This window comes from Solanum tuberosum, unplaced genomic scaffold, assembly GCF_000226075.1.
Source record: "Solanum tuberosum cultivar DM 1-3 516 R44 unplaced genomic scaffold, SolTub_3.0 scf00095, whole genome shotgun sequence".
NCBI classification, from domain to species: domain Eukaryota; kingdom Viridiplantae; phylum Streptophyta; class Magnoliopsida; order Solanales; family Solanaceae; genus Solanum; species Solanum tuberosum.
This window is the reverse complement of record NW_006239021.1, coordinates 661647-682196: the sequence shown is the minus strand read 5'-3', so window position 1 is coordinate 682196 and position 20550 is coordinate 661647. Positions and strand designations below refer to the sequence as shown.

Sequence of the window (20550 nt, the reverse complement as noted above, 5' to 3'; positions counted from 1 at the left end):
TCCGGAAAAGGGGGGGGGGGGGGGGGGGGGGGGGGGGAGTCAGTGTTCATGCTAGAAATCAGCATTTGTAGTTCTGCAGTTAACTGAAAGCATTTATGTCTGTCAATGTAACAAACTGGAACAGTTAGGTTGGTGTTCAGAAAATATCATATTTGTTATAAACATCTGCTACTTGATTCACTGCGACCTCACTTACTTCTTGTGTGTGTTTGCCTTAATTCTTTGGCAGGAAGCACTTATTATTTTTATCACTGATATTATCTCTTGGTTTGCTGATTTCCTCTAGAACTTTGTTATGTGAATTCTCAATAACAGTTTAGTACTTTGAAACTTTGAGTATAGTATGTTCAGTTGCTCTGTTTCCTTCCCGCACAGGCAAGATCAAAGCTTCGGCATCACAGTGCTGCTGTGCAAGTTCCGATTGGGCTAGAAGATGACTTCAAGGGTCTTATTGATCTCGTGCAGTCAAAAGCTTACTATTTCCATGGTTCCAATGGGTCTGTGTTTAAAGATGTTTGGTTAGGTATGATAGGTAAATTTGCTCTACCAGGTTCATATTCATTTTTGGCTTTTGCAGTGAGAAGATTGTCACAGAAGATATTCCTGCTGATATGGAAGCAATTACTTCTGAGAAGCGGCGAGAGCTAATTGAAGCAGTCTCTGAGGTTGATGATAAGCTTGCTGAATCATTTCTGAACGATGAGCCTATATCATCTGCTGATCTTGAGGTCTGTACACAATTAGTCAACCTTGTTTACAAGGAAATTACAACCTTGTTGTGGAGTGTTTCCATTTGTTACTTTTCAGAAGTATACATTATGTTTAGAACACATGTGTTTCTTTTTCAAATAGTAGATTTTTATATCTTGTGTACTTTGGGGATGCAATATGTGACATATAAATACCGAATTTCAAATTTTGAGCCAAACTTGCAAGCTTTGGTAATCATGTCGGGGGTGGAATTAAAAGTGACTGTTTCACGCTGCATAGCATAGTCATTGTAGATCGTGGAACTATAGCAGTTGAATGCTTTGTGGGTTCTCAATTGAAACAAGCACAATGAGGGAGGTTTGGTGATAGTTTGAAGGGCACTTCCTCTTCTTTTGCGTAATATTCTTTCCTGTGTACCATGTTATTTGTGTGAGCATAGGACTGGAGCTGAGATTCTTTAGTGGTGGACAGGGTTATTTACCACATCTAGATCAATTGATTGTGAATGCACGACTGTATGCTAAGCCTTATCTTTTAACATGGACTATGTCAAAGTGCTTAACCTACATTAATGTCTACTGTTAATACAATAAATATTGCAGTACTTGGTATTGGTAAAGTAATGTGCTGTTATGGATCTTTGACTATTGACTTTATCTAGCTGTTGGGACATCCATTCTCCCCTTACCCTGTTTCTTTAATTTTCTTTCTGTGTTCATCAGGCAGCCATAAGGAGAGCGACAATAGCACGGAAGTTTGTTCCTTTTTTTATGGGTAGTGCTTTCAAGAACAAGGTGTTGTTTTCTTCACTACGTAACTTAATATGGGATGCAACATTTTGATCTAAAATTGATATTGGCTATATTTTGGGCTTTTGTTTTATGTGAAAAACATTGAAGTTGCATAAATTTACCTGAATGATTATTGTTATTTCCCACTGAATTCCAGAGGTGTAATTTTTCTTCTTAGGTCAACCTCGCCAAATTGAATATTAAAATAACTGGGCTTGTGTAAAACTGTCATCTTTCATCAATGTTGATCATTTGAACCTGGATCAAATTTCTCATCAATTACAATGTGATCATTTAAGAGCTTAGGAAAATGGAAGGCAGAAGTATTCTGACAACTAGCTGTGACCATGATATATTCTTCTCAAGACTAATTCCTTAATGATTACAACTGTGAAGCAATCAGTACTTGATGTCCATCCTTTCCGTTTTTAGCTTAATTTTTTCAATGTACATTTTATCTGGCTAATTGTTTTGTCGTGAAAATTTATCTCCTTGCTCATGGATTTTGTTTCTACTGGTGTATATCTAGGTCCATGCCTGCTAGCTGTTCTCATTCTTGCAGTTCTAACTTATTCCTGTTGTTGCTTGGCTATATTTTCTTTGCTGATGCTTGGTTTGGCACAATATGCCCAATTCCATTCTTGATTTTCAAGTGACATTAAATGTGTAATTCTTTTATTCAGTGGTTGCAGTTTTTGATTTATGCTTTCTGTTATTTTCTGCTAAACAGGGAGTTCAAACACTTCTTGATGGCGTTCTCAGTTACTTGCCTTGTCCAGTTGAAGTTAGCAACTATGCTCTGGATCAAACAAAGGACGAAGAGAAGGTTAGTTGATAATATTTTTGGTTGAGTTCTTAACTTTCTTTTCTCCACGTACAGATGTAGAGTCTAATGCTTCGTGCTCATTTGTTGCTAGGTTACCTTAACCGGAAACCCTTCTGGCCCTTTGGTTGCCTTGGCATTTAAATTAGAGGAAGGGCGTTTTGGTCAATTGACCTATTTAAGGTATAAACTTATTTATTGTGCAATTGTTTTCTCCGTATGTGCACTTAGCAGGGACCACACATTTTAACATAATCTTCCATCAAAGAATCTATGAAGGTGTCATCCGGAAGGGCGATTTTATAATCAACGTGAACACGGGAAAGAAGATTAAGGTCAGTTCAGTCGAGCTCATCTTCCTTCTCAATTTTTTTTGGATGTTTTCATGGTTGCATTCATGTTTCCTAAATTCACAGGTTTATGAAACATTCTGCTTTTTCTTGGTTTTCTGGTCAATCATGTGACATGTACTCTTCTCTGAACAATTTTAATCTTACTGAATTGAAAATATTTTTCTTGTTTATTCTATTCTACGAATGTTGTTCTGCTTATTGAAAAAGAAAATCGTATTTTTGCTTTGCTTGTTCACGAATTCATTCCATTGGCTTTTACTGAAAGTTAACTTTGTGCAAAAAATTAGTGAACTGCCAATTCTGGGATGCAGATTTTCATTAAATTTATTCATATTAAAAAAAAACATCCGCCTCGGTTTCTTAATTACTGCAACAAAGCATCAGCTATTAGCACAAAAAGGGGAACTTAGAGTTTATCCAGGTAGGAAGGCACAATTGGGTTGAGATATGGCCTCAGCTAAGATCCTAGATTAAATGGAAAAAGATGTGAACTTGCAAAAATACTCGTGGGAAGTAAAAAGAGACCAAGTTGTTAAAAACCTACAAATAGGTATATGAATAGAGTGGATCTACTTACCCGGGAAATTTATTTGTAAATGTTAAGTATCTATATACACCAAGAATAGAAGCTCCTTTAGTTTTGGAGCTGGTTGAATCGGGGGTAGTTCAAAAGGAAGTTAGAAGTGTTTATTTGTTGTAAAGAACTTTTGCAAGGGGAATATTATTTGAACAGAATTGTTCTCTACTTTGTGATGTAGATACCAACATTGATTGCTAACCCATGTAGGTCTTTTTTTAGTCACCCACTCAATTGTGGATGTGTGTGTATCTATGCTCGACGTTATTGCATACTGTTAGCAAAATTAGTCTATATATTATTCTGCTATTATAACCTGATGTTCAACTAATTTTTTTTGTAGATTCCTCGTTTGGTTAGAATGCATTCAAATGAGATGGAGGTTTGTCACTACACCTTGTCCTTTTGACTTCTTGATTAGATACAAATCTTACTATGTTAGGATGATATTTTGTGTTACTCTTAAATTGAATCAACCTTACAGGAATTTTTCAGAGATTTTAGAAGGGAAAAAAGGATTCTTTTCCTTGCATTATCAGTATATCTAAATTCCCCATCTTTCTTAACTCTGAGAAATGTATATCAACTCTAATAATAGGATATCCAAGAGGCTCATGCTGGGCAGATAGTTGCTGTGTTTGGCGTAGATTGTGCCTCAGGTAACAAGTCGTAGGATCCTATTCTCTAGCTCAAGTCGACTTAATGAGAAAAAGCAGAGATCTTTCCATTATGATGTATTCTGATGCTTAGGTCTGATCCATTTGCAGGGGATACTTTTACTGATGGATCAGTCAAATACACTATGACTTCTATGAATGTCCCTGAACCAGTGATGTCATTAGCTGTTTCACCTGTTTCTAAAGACTCTGGTGGACAAGTGAGTGGTCATAGTAGAACCTGTTGTTCTGTTGGGTCTACAAGGCGTGCACTCTTTGCGATTGTTCTTTGAGCCTCTTATAATTGTTGTGTCTGTTTGGTTGGCAGTTTTCCAAAGCTTTGAATCGTTTTCAGAAGGAGGATCCTACATTCCGTGTGGGTTTAGATGCTGAGAGTGGTGAGGTATTTTTTGTCTACCCCAGATGGGGGCTCCATATTTTGAATGTTATGTTCATTATTGATCTTTATGGGGAGAATCCCTGAACATCTCAATGGTTTTCTGAGCAGACAATCATATCTGGCATGGGGGAGCTGCATCTGGACATATATGTTGAGCGCATCCGGAGAGAATATAAGGTTTATTTTTTTCCACAAATAGTCATTCTCTTTGGGTATCACGTTTGTTTGATCCTTTTCTTACTATCTTGTTGTTTCTTTAGGTTGAAGCTCAGGTTGGAAAGCCTCGTGTAAACTTCAGGGAAACCATCACTAAGCGAGCAGATTTTGATTATCTACACAAGAAGCAAAGTGGTGGGCAAGGTCAATATGGTAGAGTAATTGGGTAAGTGTAGACGTATATCATTTTGGCAAGTCCCTTTTGCTATTTCCTTAATTGCTTATCGCATGCAACTTAAAAGCGCCTATAAATAATTACCATTATTAAATGATGGGCAAGTAGAACGGGGAGAGCTAATGCTAGTTATATGATTTCCAACTGTCCTGCACCTTCCCTACTAATTACATGCCTGATGATTTCCATAGAATATTTGGTATCTTCTTTAGTGCCAGATCATAAAGTTGATTAGTTTTCTTTGGGTTGTGAGAAAAGAGTAGCAAAGGCAAACTTATCCCTTTTCTTTGTTTGCACAATGTTGGGCCTCAATTTATATTGTCCAATCATCAGATGTTCAATTCTGGGTTTCCTACGTTGGTGAAGGGAATTGACCATTGTCTCAGATGGTCTTTGATTAATCGGCACCTCAAAGGCTAGTTTTTGGAGTTGAGTAAGGCCAAGATCCATGTTCTTCACGTGGTATCAGATGGAAATCATCTCTATTCTTGGTTTACCCACTGTTGGGTTCCCATGTGCTGTTGTCCTTGCTCCGTATGTCCATCCCCAATTGTGGAGTGGTATTTAGAATGTTCCATATTGATCAAGAGACTAAATTTCTCTCTTTATATTGTCTTGGGCAATCCTCATCTCAGGAGCCAGGTTCTAAAGTTAAGCCCGAGATCCATTTTCTTTGTGGTTGCAAATATGGCTCCTCATTTGTTCTAATGTCTTGACTTCGGCCGATTGCAGCCCCCTGACAGAGTACTCTATATCTTGTAACCTAAACTAAATCCCCCTCTCTGCCCGTACCCCCCTCCCCCACAACAAAGCTCCGCTTTCTAGCTTAGGTTGTAAATCTATAATGCTTACAGTTGGCGGCTCAGTTACAGATCCCCATGCATAGGCTACTGTCTTAGGCTGGTATAATAGATCACAGCTTTAACTTTGAGGAGTAATTCAACATTGACCTCCATTAAATCTGCACTAAACAAGACTATGTTAAATTGACTCTGAGGGAGTTGGTTTGGGAGGGTAAGTAAGCTGTTTATATTTTCATTATTCATTTTTGTGGCATTGTTGATATTCATGTTTCCTCAATGTGTTGTTTTCCACAGGTATGTTGAACCTCTTGAACCAGGTTCAGGCAGTAAGTTTGAATTTGAGAACATGCTTGTTGGACAAACTGTTCCGTCAAACTATGTCCCTGCAATTGAAAAGGGTTTCAGGGAGGCTGCCAATTCGTAAGTTTTCTTTCTCTAGTTTCAAATTATGACTTGCCTAGAGATTCTGAGATACACCTACTGCTTTTTCTTCAAGTCAAGAATCTAGCCTGTCCTGTTATTCCGTCCATTTCAAAAAGAATGACCTCCTTTCCTTTTTAGTCTGTTTCAAAAAGAATGACCTCCTTCTTTTTTTGGTTACTTTCAGCTTTCCACGTGGCATGTTTAAGGCCACAAGATTAAAGGACAATTTTGTACATTTGAAATAACTTTAATTTACTCCCTCCGTTTCAAAAAGAATGGCCTCCTTTCCTTTTTAGTCTGTTTCAAAAAGAATGACCTCCTTCTTTTTTTGGTTACTTTCAGCTTTCCACGTGGCATGTTTAAGGCCACAAGATTAAAGGACAATTTTGTACATTTGAAATAACTTTAATTTAGGACCACAAGATTCAAAAGTCTTCTTTATTTTCTTAAACTCCGTGCCAAGTCAAACCAGGTCATTCTTTGTGAAATGGAGGGAGTATTATATAGTAATTGCTTATGAACTATCAAAGCTTAGTCGATGCATGATTCAGTGGAGATTTGGTCATTGACTTGCTTGGACTAGTTTCTTTAGGTGTTTTTGATTTGATTAGAAATCTGGATCTTCCTGTGTTCCAGGGGTTCTCTGATTGGTCATCCTGTTGAAAATATCCGTGTTGTTTTGACGGATGGTGCCTCACATAATGTTGATTCAAGTGAACTTGCATTCAAATTAGCTTCTATTTATGCTTTTAGACAGGTAAGACATTCATCCTACTGACCGTAGACTATTTCTGTTATATTTGTTTGTACCTCCAACTTCCCAGCCTTCCTCTCTTTTCTTAGCTTGGTGAGCTTTATCTAAGTTGCCTATGCTTGCAGTGATTTTATGGTTGCTCACGTGTATCACTAATTTTATTGCAAAACAGTGTTATACTGCGGCCAAGCCTATCATTTTAGAACCTGTGATGCTGGTGGATATAAAAGTGCCAACAGAATTTCAGGGCACTGTTACTGGGGATATCAATAAGTAATCTTTTTGAGACCTTGTTATTGAGATTTGAGAATGTGATTTATGCTTTTCTAACCACTTCTTTTTCTTGTTTTCACAGGAGGAAAGGTGTCATAATCGGCAATGACCAGGAAGGAGATGACTCTGTAATTACTGCCAATGTATGTCTATCATTCTTTGCTCTTTCAGCTGTATTTAGAATTGATTCTGGTGCCTGTTGCTGTCAGCATGTATTGCTGTTTATATACATGTTCTCTATCCTCTCTTTCTATATTCTGTTCGGATGACTTTATGCGATGTAATTATAGAAAAACCACTTCCGAGTACAGCTCCAGCAATCAATTGTTCATTCCTTTTTTAGGTACAGAAGTGGCTTACAAAATTGGTAGTAATGCATCTTCTACTTGTTTGTGTTGGGGCTTCTTAGTAGTAGTTTTTGGGCACGCGTGTCACAAGGCGTGTGTCTGACACTTGGTAATCATAGTTTAACTTTGGCATAATACATAAACATGACTCTTAACTTGGCGCCAGCTGGCAACTATGACCTTTAACTTTGGGTGTGCATAAGTAGGCACTTAAACTTATATAAAATTGAATAAATGAATACAATCGTCCTACATGGCACCCTACATGGCATCCTATGTGTCTTATGTCATGTAGGACACGTGTGTCTACTTGTTCAATTTTATACAAGTTTAAATGCCTACTTGTGCACACTCAAAGTTGGAGGGCATAGTTATCCGTTGAAGACAAGTTAAAGGTCATGTTTATGTATTATACCTTTAACTTTTATTATTGTGGTTGACTTCTTTCTTTTTTACCTACTGCCCTATCAGATTTTGTTGTACTTCCCAATGATATTTATTATAGCTTTCAAGTATGTGTGACAAAGTTGTGTAAGGAAAGATAGAATAGTTATGAGAAATTGTTTCCATGTAGATTAGTGTTCTTCATGCTTTACTTGCATATGCTTGTATATTTTGAGACTGATGCGCAATAATTGCTAATTTACATGGCTTGTAAGGGACAAAGGAAAAATTCTTTCTTGATTTCTTTCAGCCTTGGAACAGTATGCATTTATCCTGAAAGTATTATTACATGAGTTATGAGTATCTCATTTCTGTCTTCTGAGAGCTGAGGTTATACTATTTATTTCTCAGGTTCCTCTCAACATGATGTTTGGGTACTCAACATCTCTTCGATCAATGACACAGGTCAGTAATTTTGTTTCCAGTTCGTCAACAGAACTCTTTTATTGAATCAAGGGAGAGGAAGGACGGAGGTGATTCCAATTTTTTTTAAAGCTTTTGGACATAGTAGGAGTGAAAGGAAGGCAGGAGAAGAGAAAAATGATGGATAATGCCATAAATAATTTTAATTTTGTCATACAAGTGAGTGGAAACCTAAAAAAAAGCAACACGTTCTGAAGACACTTTTGTGATACCACAAAGACACAAGGCTTACTAGTAGAAAAATATGTCATTAAGGTGTTAAGGTGAAGTGAGACACATTCTTTCCTTTTCTTTAATATCAAATCACAAATTAAAGTTATTCATCTCCTCTAACTTTGTTTTCTTTTCCTTTTCCCCTAATCATGCGTATAATGCATAGTGAGAAATATGTGATACCAACCTCTGTGCTCTGTTTGCTTAGTGAATTTCAGTGATATAAATCATTGTTTTGTTTCATGCAGGGGAAAGGTGAGTTCACAATGGAATACAGAGAGCATGCCCCGGTTTCAGGAGATACGCAAACGCAACTTGTTAACACATACAAGGCCAGCAAAGAAAGTTGAAAAAATGGTGTGCCTTTGAAGCTCCTGCGACTACATCCTGTTTAATTATTTTTTTTATGAATTTGTCTCCTTGGGTGGGAGCAATGTTGTGAAATCTTTAGGACCAGAACTGGTCAGTCAATTTTGATATGCTGAATAAAACAGTAACATGCCATAATGTATACAAATAATTGCTTATATACATACATATAGGTTGTGTATTCCCGTTGAAAGGATTACAGAGTGCAGTTTGAGAGGTTTAATGATATGTTGAAAAGCAAAAAGCTAACCATCTTCCCACCCCAAACACAGAAGAAATGGACAAAAGTACTGACTTGAATTTACCCGTCCCTCCATAGTGTCCCACTTCTAAAAGAGTTTAATTTCTTGATATTGACAGCATAATTCTTTTATATCATATAATGATGACGGTATATATTTTCATGTGTATCATATAGAATAACAACTGAATATATGTTTTTGTAATACTGCCGATGTATACAAGGTAAATTACTCCGAGAATCTTCTAAGACAAGAAGATGAAAAAAAGAATAAGCAGTCGTATCATTTGGGCGATTTGCCAAGGCATATCATTGGTTTTTTTCAATATAGGAAAGAGCAGATTTGCAAATGCAACTATATCAAGACTGAATTGCTCAGTGTTTGTAATGTGACGAAAAGATAACTGATATTCACATATTTTCTTTCTCATTTTCCTATTTTCTTCTGTTATCTTCGAAGTTGAAAAGTTTCCCTACCCAAAAGTTATGTAAATGCTTCTCGCTGTTGTGTTGGTAGCTCCAGTTCAGGCTCAAATGCTGTTAGTGGAGAAAAGTACTGATCTACCATGTCATCGGTTACTTTTTCCAAGGTTGGAGGATTCCACTGCACGTTTTAACATAAATCAAGAAACGCTCTCCAAGGTTAAAGGACACGGTTAGGAAAATTTCACTGGAAAGAGGATCACTATTCACTAACATAACATGTTGGTTTACCTTAGGTGCAAGATCTCTATCCACAAGCCGTGCACGAACCCCCTGATAAGAAGATATTATTAATGCACAGTGATGATCATCCACGGATGTAAAACTGAGATTGTTTATTTTGCAAAGATATATTACCTCACAGAAGTCACTAGTTATTTGTCCAGATAAAGCTTGTACTGACATTCGATACTCACGCCTTAGGCACTGGTCCAGAGTCTGATGTCTACCTTCGCGGATCTGAGAGTAGGCATTGGTAGATGGTCATCTCACAATGCCCTGGTGGCTGGAAGAGAGAATATTCTATCTGGAAAAAAAAGAATTACAACTTACAGATCTCAGTGAAACCTTCAAACTCAGTGGGGATGTTTCTTGTAGTTTTCTCAATGTTGCAACACACCATGCATCTTGCTTGGCTGCCTCGCTCTCCTGACATTAGTAAAGTTTCTTTTTAGAAATGTAATCACACCTGTGTTTAAAAACTTTCACACGTATAGCAGATTTCAATGACTCAGCTTGTACAATTGTCAAAAAAGTGCATCATGGGAAGGCCTCTCCATGCATTTTAGCATATGGGAAATTAAAATCTCCACAATGTACTTTCTCCAAAGAAATGATTGATACAGTTTAGTGTGACAACAGCACTTGGATCTATATGCACTTTTAGAACCTCAGGGAGCAAGCAAAGAGTAGGCTGAACAATGGTCCTCGTTTTTTTCCAGATTTTTCACGAGTGGAAACTTGTGAAGGCCAAGATATCAAAAGCAAAGCAATCAGATGCTGAACGTTATTGTATTGATCAGTTCAATTATGTTTCTACAACCACCCAAGGGTGTAGCCTAACAGTCGAAGAAGTGTATGAAAACATGGAAGATCAGGCTTCAAATCCTGCAGACAGAGAAAAAGTTAAGTGATTTGGGAGCCAGAGTTACCCAATACTTGTGTTGGTGCGAGATACCAGGTATCTAGTGAAATAATCAATATGAGAGCACATTTGCCCAAATACCACCGTTATTTTAAAGAATTATGATTCCACTGTTCACATTGTGATTGTATGTCCATCCGATAAAGTTTCTTATTCGGTAATAGCCTTCACACCCCAGTCTAGATGGAATTAAGATATGTTGTTCTAGAGCTAGAGATGCTTCATCCACTTCTAATATGAACATATCATGTTACTGGAGTCGAACATGGTCTTCACATATGTTGGCAATAGCTGCCACCTTTTCAGTACCACATGTTTAGTTCCTGTTCTTTCTTTTCCCATCAGAGATATTAAACAAATTAAAATCAATCAATGTACAGAACTTTGTATCATTCAGAGACCTTCGCAGCATAAGGAAAACACGGAAACACACACAGAGGAACTATATGCTCACCAATGCATCAATAATTTCTTCAACTGTGTCATGGCTGAAACATTTATCAAGAGTTTCAATCCTAAAGAAAGAGAAAGATGGATTAGTTTAAGCTATCAAAATACAGATTGATCTGCAAGCAAGATCACACACAACTCAATAAGAAAATAATATTATTATATTTTTGAGAACAAAAGGTTAAAGAACAAGACTAAATACAAAGACCAAAAGATCCATGCGGAACCATGAAAAAAGTTATCAGGCGCCACAAAGTTTCCATACGTAATGTTATGTTTCAGAGAGCTGAAATTTTGCTCCACCTGTTGATGCATTCTATACAACTCAAGGGCAAGTTGGTGATACGACCAGTTTCTCTATAAAGAAAAAAATAACAATTTCTGGCACTTGAAACCTATGCGAAGTTTAATTTGAAGAGCTAGTTGCAGGATTTCCTCTGTTTAAAAAATTAAACAATTTGCCAGAAATTACCAATTTGATTCCTAGAAGAAAAAAAAAGATTTGACTTGCAATCCTTTCTTTTTGACTAGCATAAAATATGTTACTAGAAATGATTGCAAGTTTCTCATCCAATCAAACCTATAACTTGTTTTCGTACAGCAAGCAAAATGATGATGCAAGGCTGCAGCCAAGGGATCGTTTCTATGTCTGATAAGAAATATGAGGGTGTTCCCTGAAGATGTAGATTTTTTTGGAGTTAACTGACTGGAGCAATACATGCTTGATTAACAACTAGAAAAGGTGCTTCAAATCCGAAAGCATCCCATAACATAAAACGGTAATCTGTATCAATCCACCCCTTTAACACTTAACGAGAACCAACATATTTTTCGACATTCATTTTACATGTTTATCCAGGATGACAGGTACCTGTGAAGTATACTCGCCGGATCTGGATGGACAATCTCTCCCCAATTTTCAAGAGATCTTTCAATCACTGAGGGATCATCAGTAATCAACGTTCCAAGTTGTTCCTCAATTAAGGGAATTTTCTGAGATGAATAGAGAGGGCAGATAAGAAGTTTCCAGAACTATTGTCAAATAACCCAAGTAGGCTGTTGGCACCAAGGTGCAAAACAAATTAAGCACAGAACTTACTGCACTGTGTGAGTAGTGTGTAGCAAGCCCACAGGAAATCATTTCTGCTCCACTGATCTTATCTCCAGTTAGGGCCAGGTATTCTCCTGCAAATCAAAATCATTTTGTTATCCTACATGATCTAGCGACTAGCATGTTGACTTATCAGTTATCAGTGATATCTACAAATAAAAGGCCTTGTAATTTTAGTCCGAAACCATGTAAAGATAATAAATAAACAAATATAGGGAGCCACATATTAACATCATGGTACGAAGTTAAATGCAAAAAAGGGCAGTTCAGACAAATACTGAACAGAAGAAAGCACAAGTGAAGAAAGGCCAGACACAATCTCGTGGGTACACTCTGAGGATGGAAGATTCACAGTTAATAAGCCTTATAAGAAGGAAATGGGAACTCAACAAGGCCTCAGATTGGCTAGATGGAAATATGTATGGACAAGCCAAGCACCAACCAAGATCAAATGTTTTGTATGGTTGGTAGCTAAGAGGGATTGTCTGACACAGGAGGTACTGCAGAGGAAAGGTGTACAACTAGTACCAAGGTGTTTTCTATGCAATGAGACAAATGAGACCAACAGCTATCTTTTTCTACACTGTAGAGTCACGGGTCAACTATGGTCTCTGTTTTTGAGGCTCACTGGTAACAGCTGAACGATGCCAGAACATACTGCTGACCTGTTGAGTTGCTGGATCAGGAGAGGAGGCAGTAAAAAGCCAAAAAAAAAGTGGTGGAGAATTATTCCAGCTTGCATATGGTGGTCAGTATGGAAGGAAAGAAATGGAAGATGCTATGAGAACAAATCAAACTCCATACAGAAAGTCAAAGAAATTGCATTGCATATTTGTATTTTTGGTGTAAACAGGAATGTATAGACAGTGGCGGAGCCACCTTACAATGAGGGGGTCATCCGACCCCCTTCGGCGGAAAATTGTATGATTTATACATGGTTAAAATAATTTTTTAGGTATATATAGTAGATGTCGACCCCCCTTCGGCTACTTCGTGTGTCTATATTTTTAAATTTTGAACCCCCTTACTGAAAATCCTGGCTCCGCCACTGTGTATAGAGGAGGTAGAGCAACTAGTAGATATGTTAGGATCTTTGTAATTAGCCTTCCTAGCCCCTCTATGTACGAATTTTTGGAGGTCACCAAATGCTGAGGAAAACAACATTACTAATTTCAAAAAAAGAAAAAAAGAAAGCACAAGTGAAGAGTCGTAATATCCAAAATACATGAAGCAGGGGGAGGCACACAAGCTGACTGCCCAAGGAGATTGGGAAAAGTAAGATGAAATAAAAAGAACATCATGCCTAAGGCAGATAATTTGATAACAAATATATAAGAAGGAAATCGTCCAGATATTGACATGTTTATTTTCCTCATAGAAAATGGGCACCTCCTACATGTAGACTCTACCCTAAACTAAGAGAGAATTTGAGATTGAGGAAGAAGGTGTGTGTAGGGAGGGGATCAGAAAAGTAGTTCCAAATTAGATAATTCATCATCAAAGGCGCTCAGCCATATGACCTGATAGAAGTTACTGATGAATCCAAACCACAACATGAGATCAGCAAAAGAATTTACCCAAATAACCAGGGAGGCGAGAAAGGTAAAATGATGCCCCAGCATCAGGATGGTAACCAATCAATGTTTCTGGTGTGGCAAAAACCTACATGATGCAACACCAAATACCCTATAAGAACTGTGAAAAATCAATAACTTACAGCACTTGAAAGTTGAAACATCTAAATTATCACCTAGCACTGTCCAAATTTAATAGACCTCTTAGACTTTTGAGTTCAATAAAAAAATTCTTTGACTAATTTACCTGCACGTTCATTTAGTTCTTGAGAAAATCAAAATCAGATTATAACCTTGCAATAAGACCAAGATATCTAATGGTTTCTGGACTTTAAAAACGCTAAGTCTGTCGTTATAAATCACATATAATGGAAATAAACAAGCTTCTTCACAAGGAGTCAAAAGATTTCATAATAAACAAACATAATTACTATTTCACTTTTTGGTATAAGAGAAAGTTCATCAATATAGAGCCTTTAATATATGAAGAGAAAACAATGAATTTTATAAAATGAACTCAGTATTAACTCACGAATAGATTATAGCTAATAACAGAGAAGTAGCCAAAACAATCAATGAAGGGGAGAAAAAAGAGAAGAGCCAGAGGAGAAGTTCGCGGTATAAGTTTGTTGCACTAGGATTCGAACTTCTCCCTTAAGAAACCAAATACAGATATAAATGAAGCCTAAAATAAAGCGGTAGCACATAAACTGGCTGAAACCTTGACCATCTAAATGCTGGGATGCAGCATAATGTCTTTGCCTCAAAAACTACAATAATAAGGAACTGAACCTGAGATCAATCATAAAGGAAATGCAATTTTATGCTTCATTTCCGCCCGTATGAAGTATATCCTAATATGGTTTCTAAGTTTCTCACCCCATTCCCACCTGAAAGACTACCTATTTGTTCATTTACCGGGTTTAGTACGAAATCATAAATAAGTTCTCAAGGCAGATTTTCTATTCAATTTGTACTGTAAATGACAAGTATTCAGGAATGATTAAAATATAAATCTCATTAGGTCAGCCTTCATTGCACGTCTCTCCCCAATCTTTGATCCTAAGGTGTCACATCCCATCGATGAGTTTCTACAGAATGAATCAGATTCTTGATAAACTCTTGCTTTGACCTATCATTATAGAAACTATCCATTCAAGCCATCACATTCCTTTTTCTTTGTTTCTTGATTGGGGATCAGACTACAGTCTCAAAAAGGACTTTCAAGGACTACACTGCCCCTTTCTCTAACTTCTCTTCTTTTATCCATCAATGAAGCAGTAAAAAGAGAGGAAATAGAATAAAATAGTCTACCTCATTTTTTCCCCATTCCTCCCATCTCTCGAAAGGGATACAAGTGTTAATGTTTCTTCTACATGACTATTCCACCTTTGTCACCTTCAGGATACCAAGGAACCAGTAGCAGCCTTGAGAGAAAAGGAGAATAACTTTTTCTTTCTTCTCCAGTACTGAACAGTCGACATGTTTCAATTCTCTCAAGCAGGTACAATCCTGATTCATTCCCATTAATAGAATTATTCTAATGAGAATGGGAATGGAAAGCAAGAGATGCAGTTCTTGGGCTCGGAAATAGCTGTTCAGGTCTAATAAAGCTTATGACCATTCACGACCACTCCAAAGTCTTCAACAGGCATTCATGTGTAGATTCTGCCCTTTATCAAAAAATAGAATTTTACAAGAAGTAGAAAGCAGAGAAGGATTTTAGTTCCAGGAGGAGAAAGTATGATTTTTAAGGAAAAAGGAATCACTACTTGTATCCAGAGAACATGCTTGCACTTTATCTCATACAGTATAGAACCATCGACATACAACTTATAATTTTTAAATAGAAGAACATAAAGTTCATGATACGTGAAATCACTACACAGATATAAGAATGAACACAAATGAAACTTAACATTGCTTAGAAATGTAGTCTAGAAATTCTTGGACTAGGAGAATTAATTTTGAACCAACAAAGTAAAAGCTAAAACAAATAAAACTTGACTAGTCTTTTCCATACAGTTTTTTCAGTTGCGACGCGGAAAGTTCCGGGAATTGAGATGCCAGCCCCACCACCCATGGTAACTCCATTCAAAAGAGCAACCTACATGGTTTCGAAATAGTGTCCAGTGACCAGTTAATGTCAACAAAAGTATGATAAGTAAAGAATATGCAATACTCCTAAATTCTAACACAGAATTGAGGAGGCAAGAAAGCAAAGTAACCCAAATCAGAAAGTGTGTACGAGCTTCTAATCAATAGAAAGATATTAAGAGACAAAGATAATACTCCTAACTACTATCAAATGCACTCCAGAATTCTAGACTGGAAAATGATGTTTCAAGCATTTTTGAAGAAACAACTCTATGATTAACAACAGAAAAAAAGAAAAAAAAGATGTTATAGCGAAGCTGAAAATATCTTGTGGAGTTGAATATCTACAACAATTGGATCAAATCAGCATTTATCCTAGGGTAGAGTCAAATATATTGTGACAAATTACATTTCCTTCAACAGGCACAGTTAGGAAGATTCTATAGCAGTTAGCATAAATAAAGTAACTGTGTTCCTATTTTGACTCTAAATATAAGATTCATCAAACTTTGGCAAGACACATCTAACTCACTGAACACCTTTTTAATCAGAAAGTGGTTGGTGTAATTAACCGTCAAAGTGTTGTCTCTGAGCATCTTAACCACAGTAAGATGGGAGAGAATCTAATTAATGGAACTGAGCTATCTGCTAAAGATCTAGATTGTTCCTCTAAATAGTATCCTTAAAACTGCCTGCCAAAAGTACAAAGGTCTCGACATAACAGTAAAAATTGGATTCTCATGCTTAAAGAGGCGGAAGCAGTAACCAAGCCAATATCGGGCGAAGGGTAGCACAAACGGCAAAGCCACTAATGTCATGGTGAAGGAGGCCTCTAGCATATGTATACTGAATTACTAACCGGTGAAATACCAAACCACAAACTTTTCAGTGTACTATTGAAGCTATCAGTGTGATGATCAAACAAGTACCAATGGCTTTCAGTACACTTCTTTCATTTCCAAATTAGTTAGCGACAAATCTACCATTAGTATGAGTATGTTGATAGTGTAGGGCGATCCATCCTTGATGATTCTCCGCCTAATGGAACTTCTACATTTTAGAAACTCTTAGGTTCCAATATAGCATAAATTTGTGATGTGTAAGTCTGGATGCAGTTAGAACTTATAAGGCACTGGACTGTATCAAAGACTAGTTAATACAAAAAAAGCTCTTGATACTTATATAATGGGAGAAACAAAAGAAATTCAAGACAACAGCTTCATTTAGTATCTGATGTTTGAAGAATGATTATACTTACATGTGGCTTCAAGTATGTGCCAATAACATATACTAAGCTATACATTGTCCAACAGAATTCTTTACAGTCTTGAAAATTCCCTGCGTCCATCCAATACAAACAATATTAAACAAAGGCTGGAGAAGATTAAATTACAAATTGAGCTAAAAGAAGATTGGCAGCAATAGTTAAGACACTTGCTGCAGTTTATATATATGATCAACCAGAATCATCTTAATTTTTCCTACTCAGAACATTCTGCTCAACTAGATATCACTTGCAATGTAGCAGAATATGAACAAAATCATTGTGAATTACGAGTTAATATCTCAACACTCACCTTTGGAAATTTATCTAGCAAAGTATTGAACTTTGTTTTGTATCAATAAAACACTCAACTTAGACCTTTCTATCAATAAAATCACTCAACTTAGGCTTTTGTATCAATAAAATCACTCAACTAATTTAGATCTGCTTATAAATTTCAATCTGCAGACTTAAGTAGGGGTAAACTTCATTTATGTATACATGGCATAAAAAATAATCTATCTTGTCATGTCAATCTTTTTAACTGATAAATTTAAATTGAGTGATGTATTGATAGAAAGGCGGATACAAAACAAAGTTCAATAACTTTGCTAGATAAGTTCTCAAAGTTGAGTGACGTTTTGAGATATTAACTCGTGAATTACAGCAGTCAAAATTATGCACTGTACCTTGTTTTAGCAAATTATAAAGAGAGACAATGTCACCCCCAGCAGAAAATGCCCTGTCATTTCCCTTCAAAGATAAAAGAATAACTCAGTACTACTCAATCGACCAACATATAAGTAAATTCACCTTAAAATAACCTTGCAAAACAATAATAGGCAGAGCAATATAAAAGCAATTTTTTATTTTGTCAATAAAACACAAGTTAAAACAGTGATTTACTCAACAGATTACCTTCAATACCACGAATCCAATATCAGGATCATCCTCCCAACTTTTGTACAGCTTCATCAACCTTGACCCCTGAAGCCAAAACAAGAGCCAATTCAACATAAAAACACGATTTCCCTTGGTGGGTATAAATAAAAAATCCAAAAAGAGAGCTACAGATTTCCAAAATGGTGAAAAAGAAGCAAAAAGTAAAAGGGCAAGAAACTAACAAGTGAATAATTGATGGCATTTAACACATGGGGTCTGTTAAGAATTGCTGTTCTTGAAGAAGCTTTCCCCTCCACTAAAACCTGAGAAATGCAACTCATATAATCATTATTACAATATAAATAAAATGGGGTTTTTCATTATAGAATCTTAAATGGGCTCACTGTGCTTTCGGGTTCATCGATTATGACATGGCTAGAAACACCGCAAAAGCTTCTGGACTGAGAAACCAACCGGGATTTCTGCAGAAAACGCCTCAAAATAGATGTTGATTTGAAGCTCGGCATATTTCTGTTAACCAAATGTAAAGTTTAAATCTTTATCTTCTTTACTTTACTTATACAAAAGCAGCAAAATTGAGAGCTTAAGAATCACAGATTTCTTTTGACATGCGGCAGGGCTCACATTTTTTGTATTTGCCTAATTATGAGTATTAATAGGCTAAATCCCACCTTTCTTTTACCTTAATCCTATCAGTTTCCTAGCATGTGTGCTATCTGTTTTAATTTATTTGTATGATTTTAATTTAATACGAAATTAAAAAAATTGAATTTTATTACTTAAATTAAAGATGTGTAGAATTTATTGTTATTACAGCTTATTTGGATGATTGTTATCGATTCTTTTAAATATAATATTTATTTTTAATATTATTTCAAGTTTATTGTATCTTATTGTTAAATTTATCGATAGACTCATTCTGGTGTAACCATCGATTTGATTACGTTGTTGTCCCTTTTTTTAAAAAAAAAACTTTACTTATTACTATATTTAATTTAATAATCTATATTTTTATGATAGTTTTATCTTATACCCTACTTTTTCGGTATATTTATTCTTTAAATTATTAATGTGTCACACCATATAAGAATAGAAAATACTATAATCTATTTAAACATTATATTTTTAAATATTATAATATAATATAATAAATAATCATCGAGCAGAACGTTATATGATTCATGAAAATTTGAAATTAAACAATTCACAAGAAATATATATATATATATAACGAAATAAAAATATATAGATAAATAAATTAAAACGAAAGCACAATTTTTCTTTGCCAAGTGCCAAAGAGGTCCACATTTGTTATTTTGACAATTGCTTGTAGAGTTTTGACAAGGTACTCCAACCCCTTTAGATTGAATGCAGTGCTAATTTTTTTTTTGTACCTAAACTTTACCTACTTTAGAGGTGGCATTAATATCCCAAATAATTAAGAAAAAATCTTCACACCAATTTCCAATTAACAGATAAGGTACATATTTAACTGATCGATTAAATAATTATATTTTTGCTTATTAAATATATAAAAGATATACTATATATATAATTTTTATTTTGATAAATAATTATTTATTTTAAAATAGCAGAAGAAATTACTTATGACATGAGTGTGTGAGTCAGCTTCATTGTATATTAGCCATCATACGGACGAAAATTCTTCCGTGACGGAACTTCTAAGGAATTCCTTTTTCTTTCTTTGGAGATAATATTTTTAAAAAAAAATCTTTTTATCACGTTTTTTTATATATATATTGCTTAAATCAGTGATGGAATTACCCATTTTGGCAAAAAATAAAAATGAAAAAATGTATAAGAATGTCACACCTATAATTTGTGATCAAATTTATATAATATAATATCTTAATATACTCCATTTGTTCCAAAATTAGTTATTAGGTTTCCTTTTAAATATTCAATTTCATTCATTTTCAAAGATCATTTAGATTAGACAATATTTTATATTTAAAATTTAGATATTCAAAAATTATATAATAAATAGTATTACTTTCGTTTTAATTTGTCTTATTTTGATTTGGCACAAAGTAATTAAAGAAGAGTTTTAAATTTGTATAGTCTTAAATTAAAGATATGTTATATGTACCAAAATGTCATTTAATCTTGTGATCTTGAACATGTCACCTGAAAAGTTGGAAGGAAAGAGTTACTAAAAAAGAAAAGATGCATTTTTTAAAACAGATTAAAAAGGAAAGTTAAACAAATAAATTGAAACAAAGAGAATACAAATTGTAAATTTTCCGATGTTAATATCTTGATACGATGAAAAAACATATTTTAAAATAATAATTACTCCTAAAATTTATATAATCTAATTCTTATTAAGTGAAATATGACAAATAATATGAGATAAAGCAAGTATATATATATATATATATATATATATATATATATATATATATATATATATATATATATATATATATATATATATATATATATATATATATATATATATATATATATATATATATATATATATATATATATATATATATATATATATAT

At 35.1% G+C, this 20550-nt stretch overlaps 2 protein-coding genes across 2 annotated transcripts in view; one reads left to right on the top strand and one right to left on the bottom strand.

The window, feature by feature from the left end:
* LOC102586599 (elongation factor G-2, mitochondrial) overlaps positions 1–8974 on the top strand; it is an 11615-nt gene extending 2641 nt beyond the window's left edge. The window contains exons 3-20 of the mRNA XM_006347860.2: positions 376–497; positions 578–728; positions 1434–1505; positions 2233–2328; positions 2420–2508; positions 2594–2660; positions 3599–3637; positions 3854–3914; positions 4023–4132; positions 4240–4314; positions 4420–4488; positions 4572–4693; positions 5800–5925; positions 6565–6685; positions 6855–6955; positions 7038–7098; positions 8098–8151; positions 8631–8974. Coding sequence (XP_006347922.1) covers positions 376–497; positions 578–728; positions 1434–1505; positions 2233–2328; positions 2420–2508; positions 2594–2660; positions 3599–3637; positions 3854–3914; positions 4023–4132; positions 4240–4314; positions 4420–4488; positions 4572–4693; positions 5800–5925; positions 6565–6685; positions 6855–6955; positions 7038–7098; positions 8098–8151; positions 8631–8732 — 1638 coding nt within the window. The 3' untranslated portion in view covers positions 8733–8974. The remainder of the gene's footprint in view (positions 1–375; positions 498–577; positions 729–1433; positions 1506–2232; positions 2329–2419; positions 2509–2593; positions 2661–3598; positions 3638–3853; positions 3915–4022; positions 4133–4239; positions 4315–4419; positions 4489–4571; positions 4694–5799; positions 5926–6564; positions 6686–6854; positions 6956–7037; positions 7099–8097; positions 8152–8630) is intronic.
* Positions 8975–9166: 192 nt separating this feature from the next.
* On the bottom strand, positions 9167–18652 carry LOC102586275 (3-hydroxyisobutyryl-CoA hydrolase-like protein 1, mitochondrial). Its single transcript, XM_006347859.2, has 14 exons — positions 18402–18652; positions 18240–18320; positions 18034–18102; positions 17805–17868; positions 17110–17189; positions 15778–15861; positions 13758–13842; positions 12169–12254; positions 11941–12062; positions 11074–11134; positions 10028–10123; positions 9833–9934; positions 9707–9748; positions 9167–9596 (listed from the first exon to the last, which is right to left on the bottom strand). The coding sequence occupies exons 1-14, from the start codon at positions 18522–18524 to the stop codon at positions 9477–9479; spliced, it is 1215 nt and encodes a 404-aa protein (XP_006347921.1). The 5' UTR covers positions 18525–18652; the 3' UTR covers positions 9167–9476.
* Between the last annotated feature and the right edge of the window lie 1898 nt (positions 18653–20550).

What these genes read in the sequence shown, in the direction of transcription:
- LOC102586275 (XM_006347859.2), bottom strand. Translation starts at nt 18,524, where the DNA reads ATGCCGAGCTTCAAATCAACATCTATTTTGAGGCGTTTTCTGCAGAAA. An exon ending in TCGCCTCCCTGGTTATTTGG is followed by an intron (nt 12,255 to 13,757) that starts GTAAATTCTTTT and finishes TTTGATTTGCAG; the next exon opens with GAGAATACCTGGCCCTAACT. An exon ending in AAGAAATTATTGATGCATTG is followed by an intron (nt 10,124 to 11,073) that starts GTGAGCATATAG and finishes TACTAATGTCAG; the next exon opens with GAGAGCGAGGCAGCCAAGCA.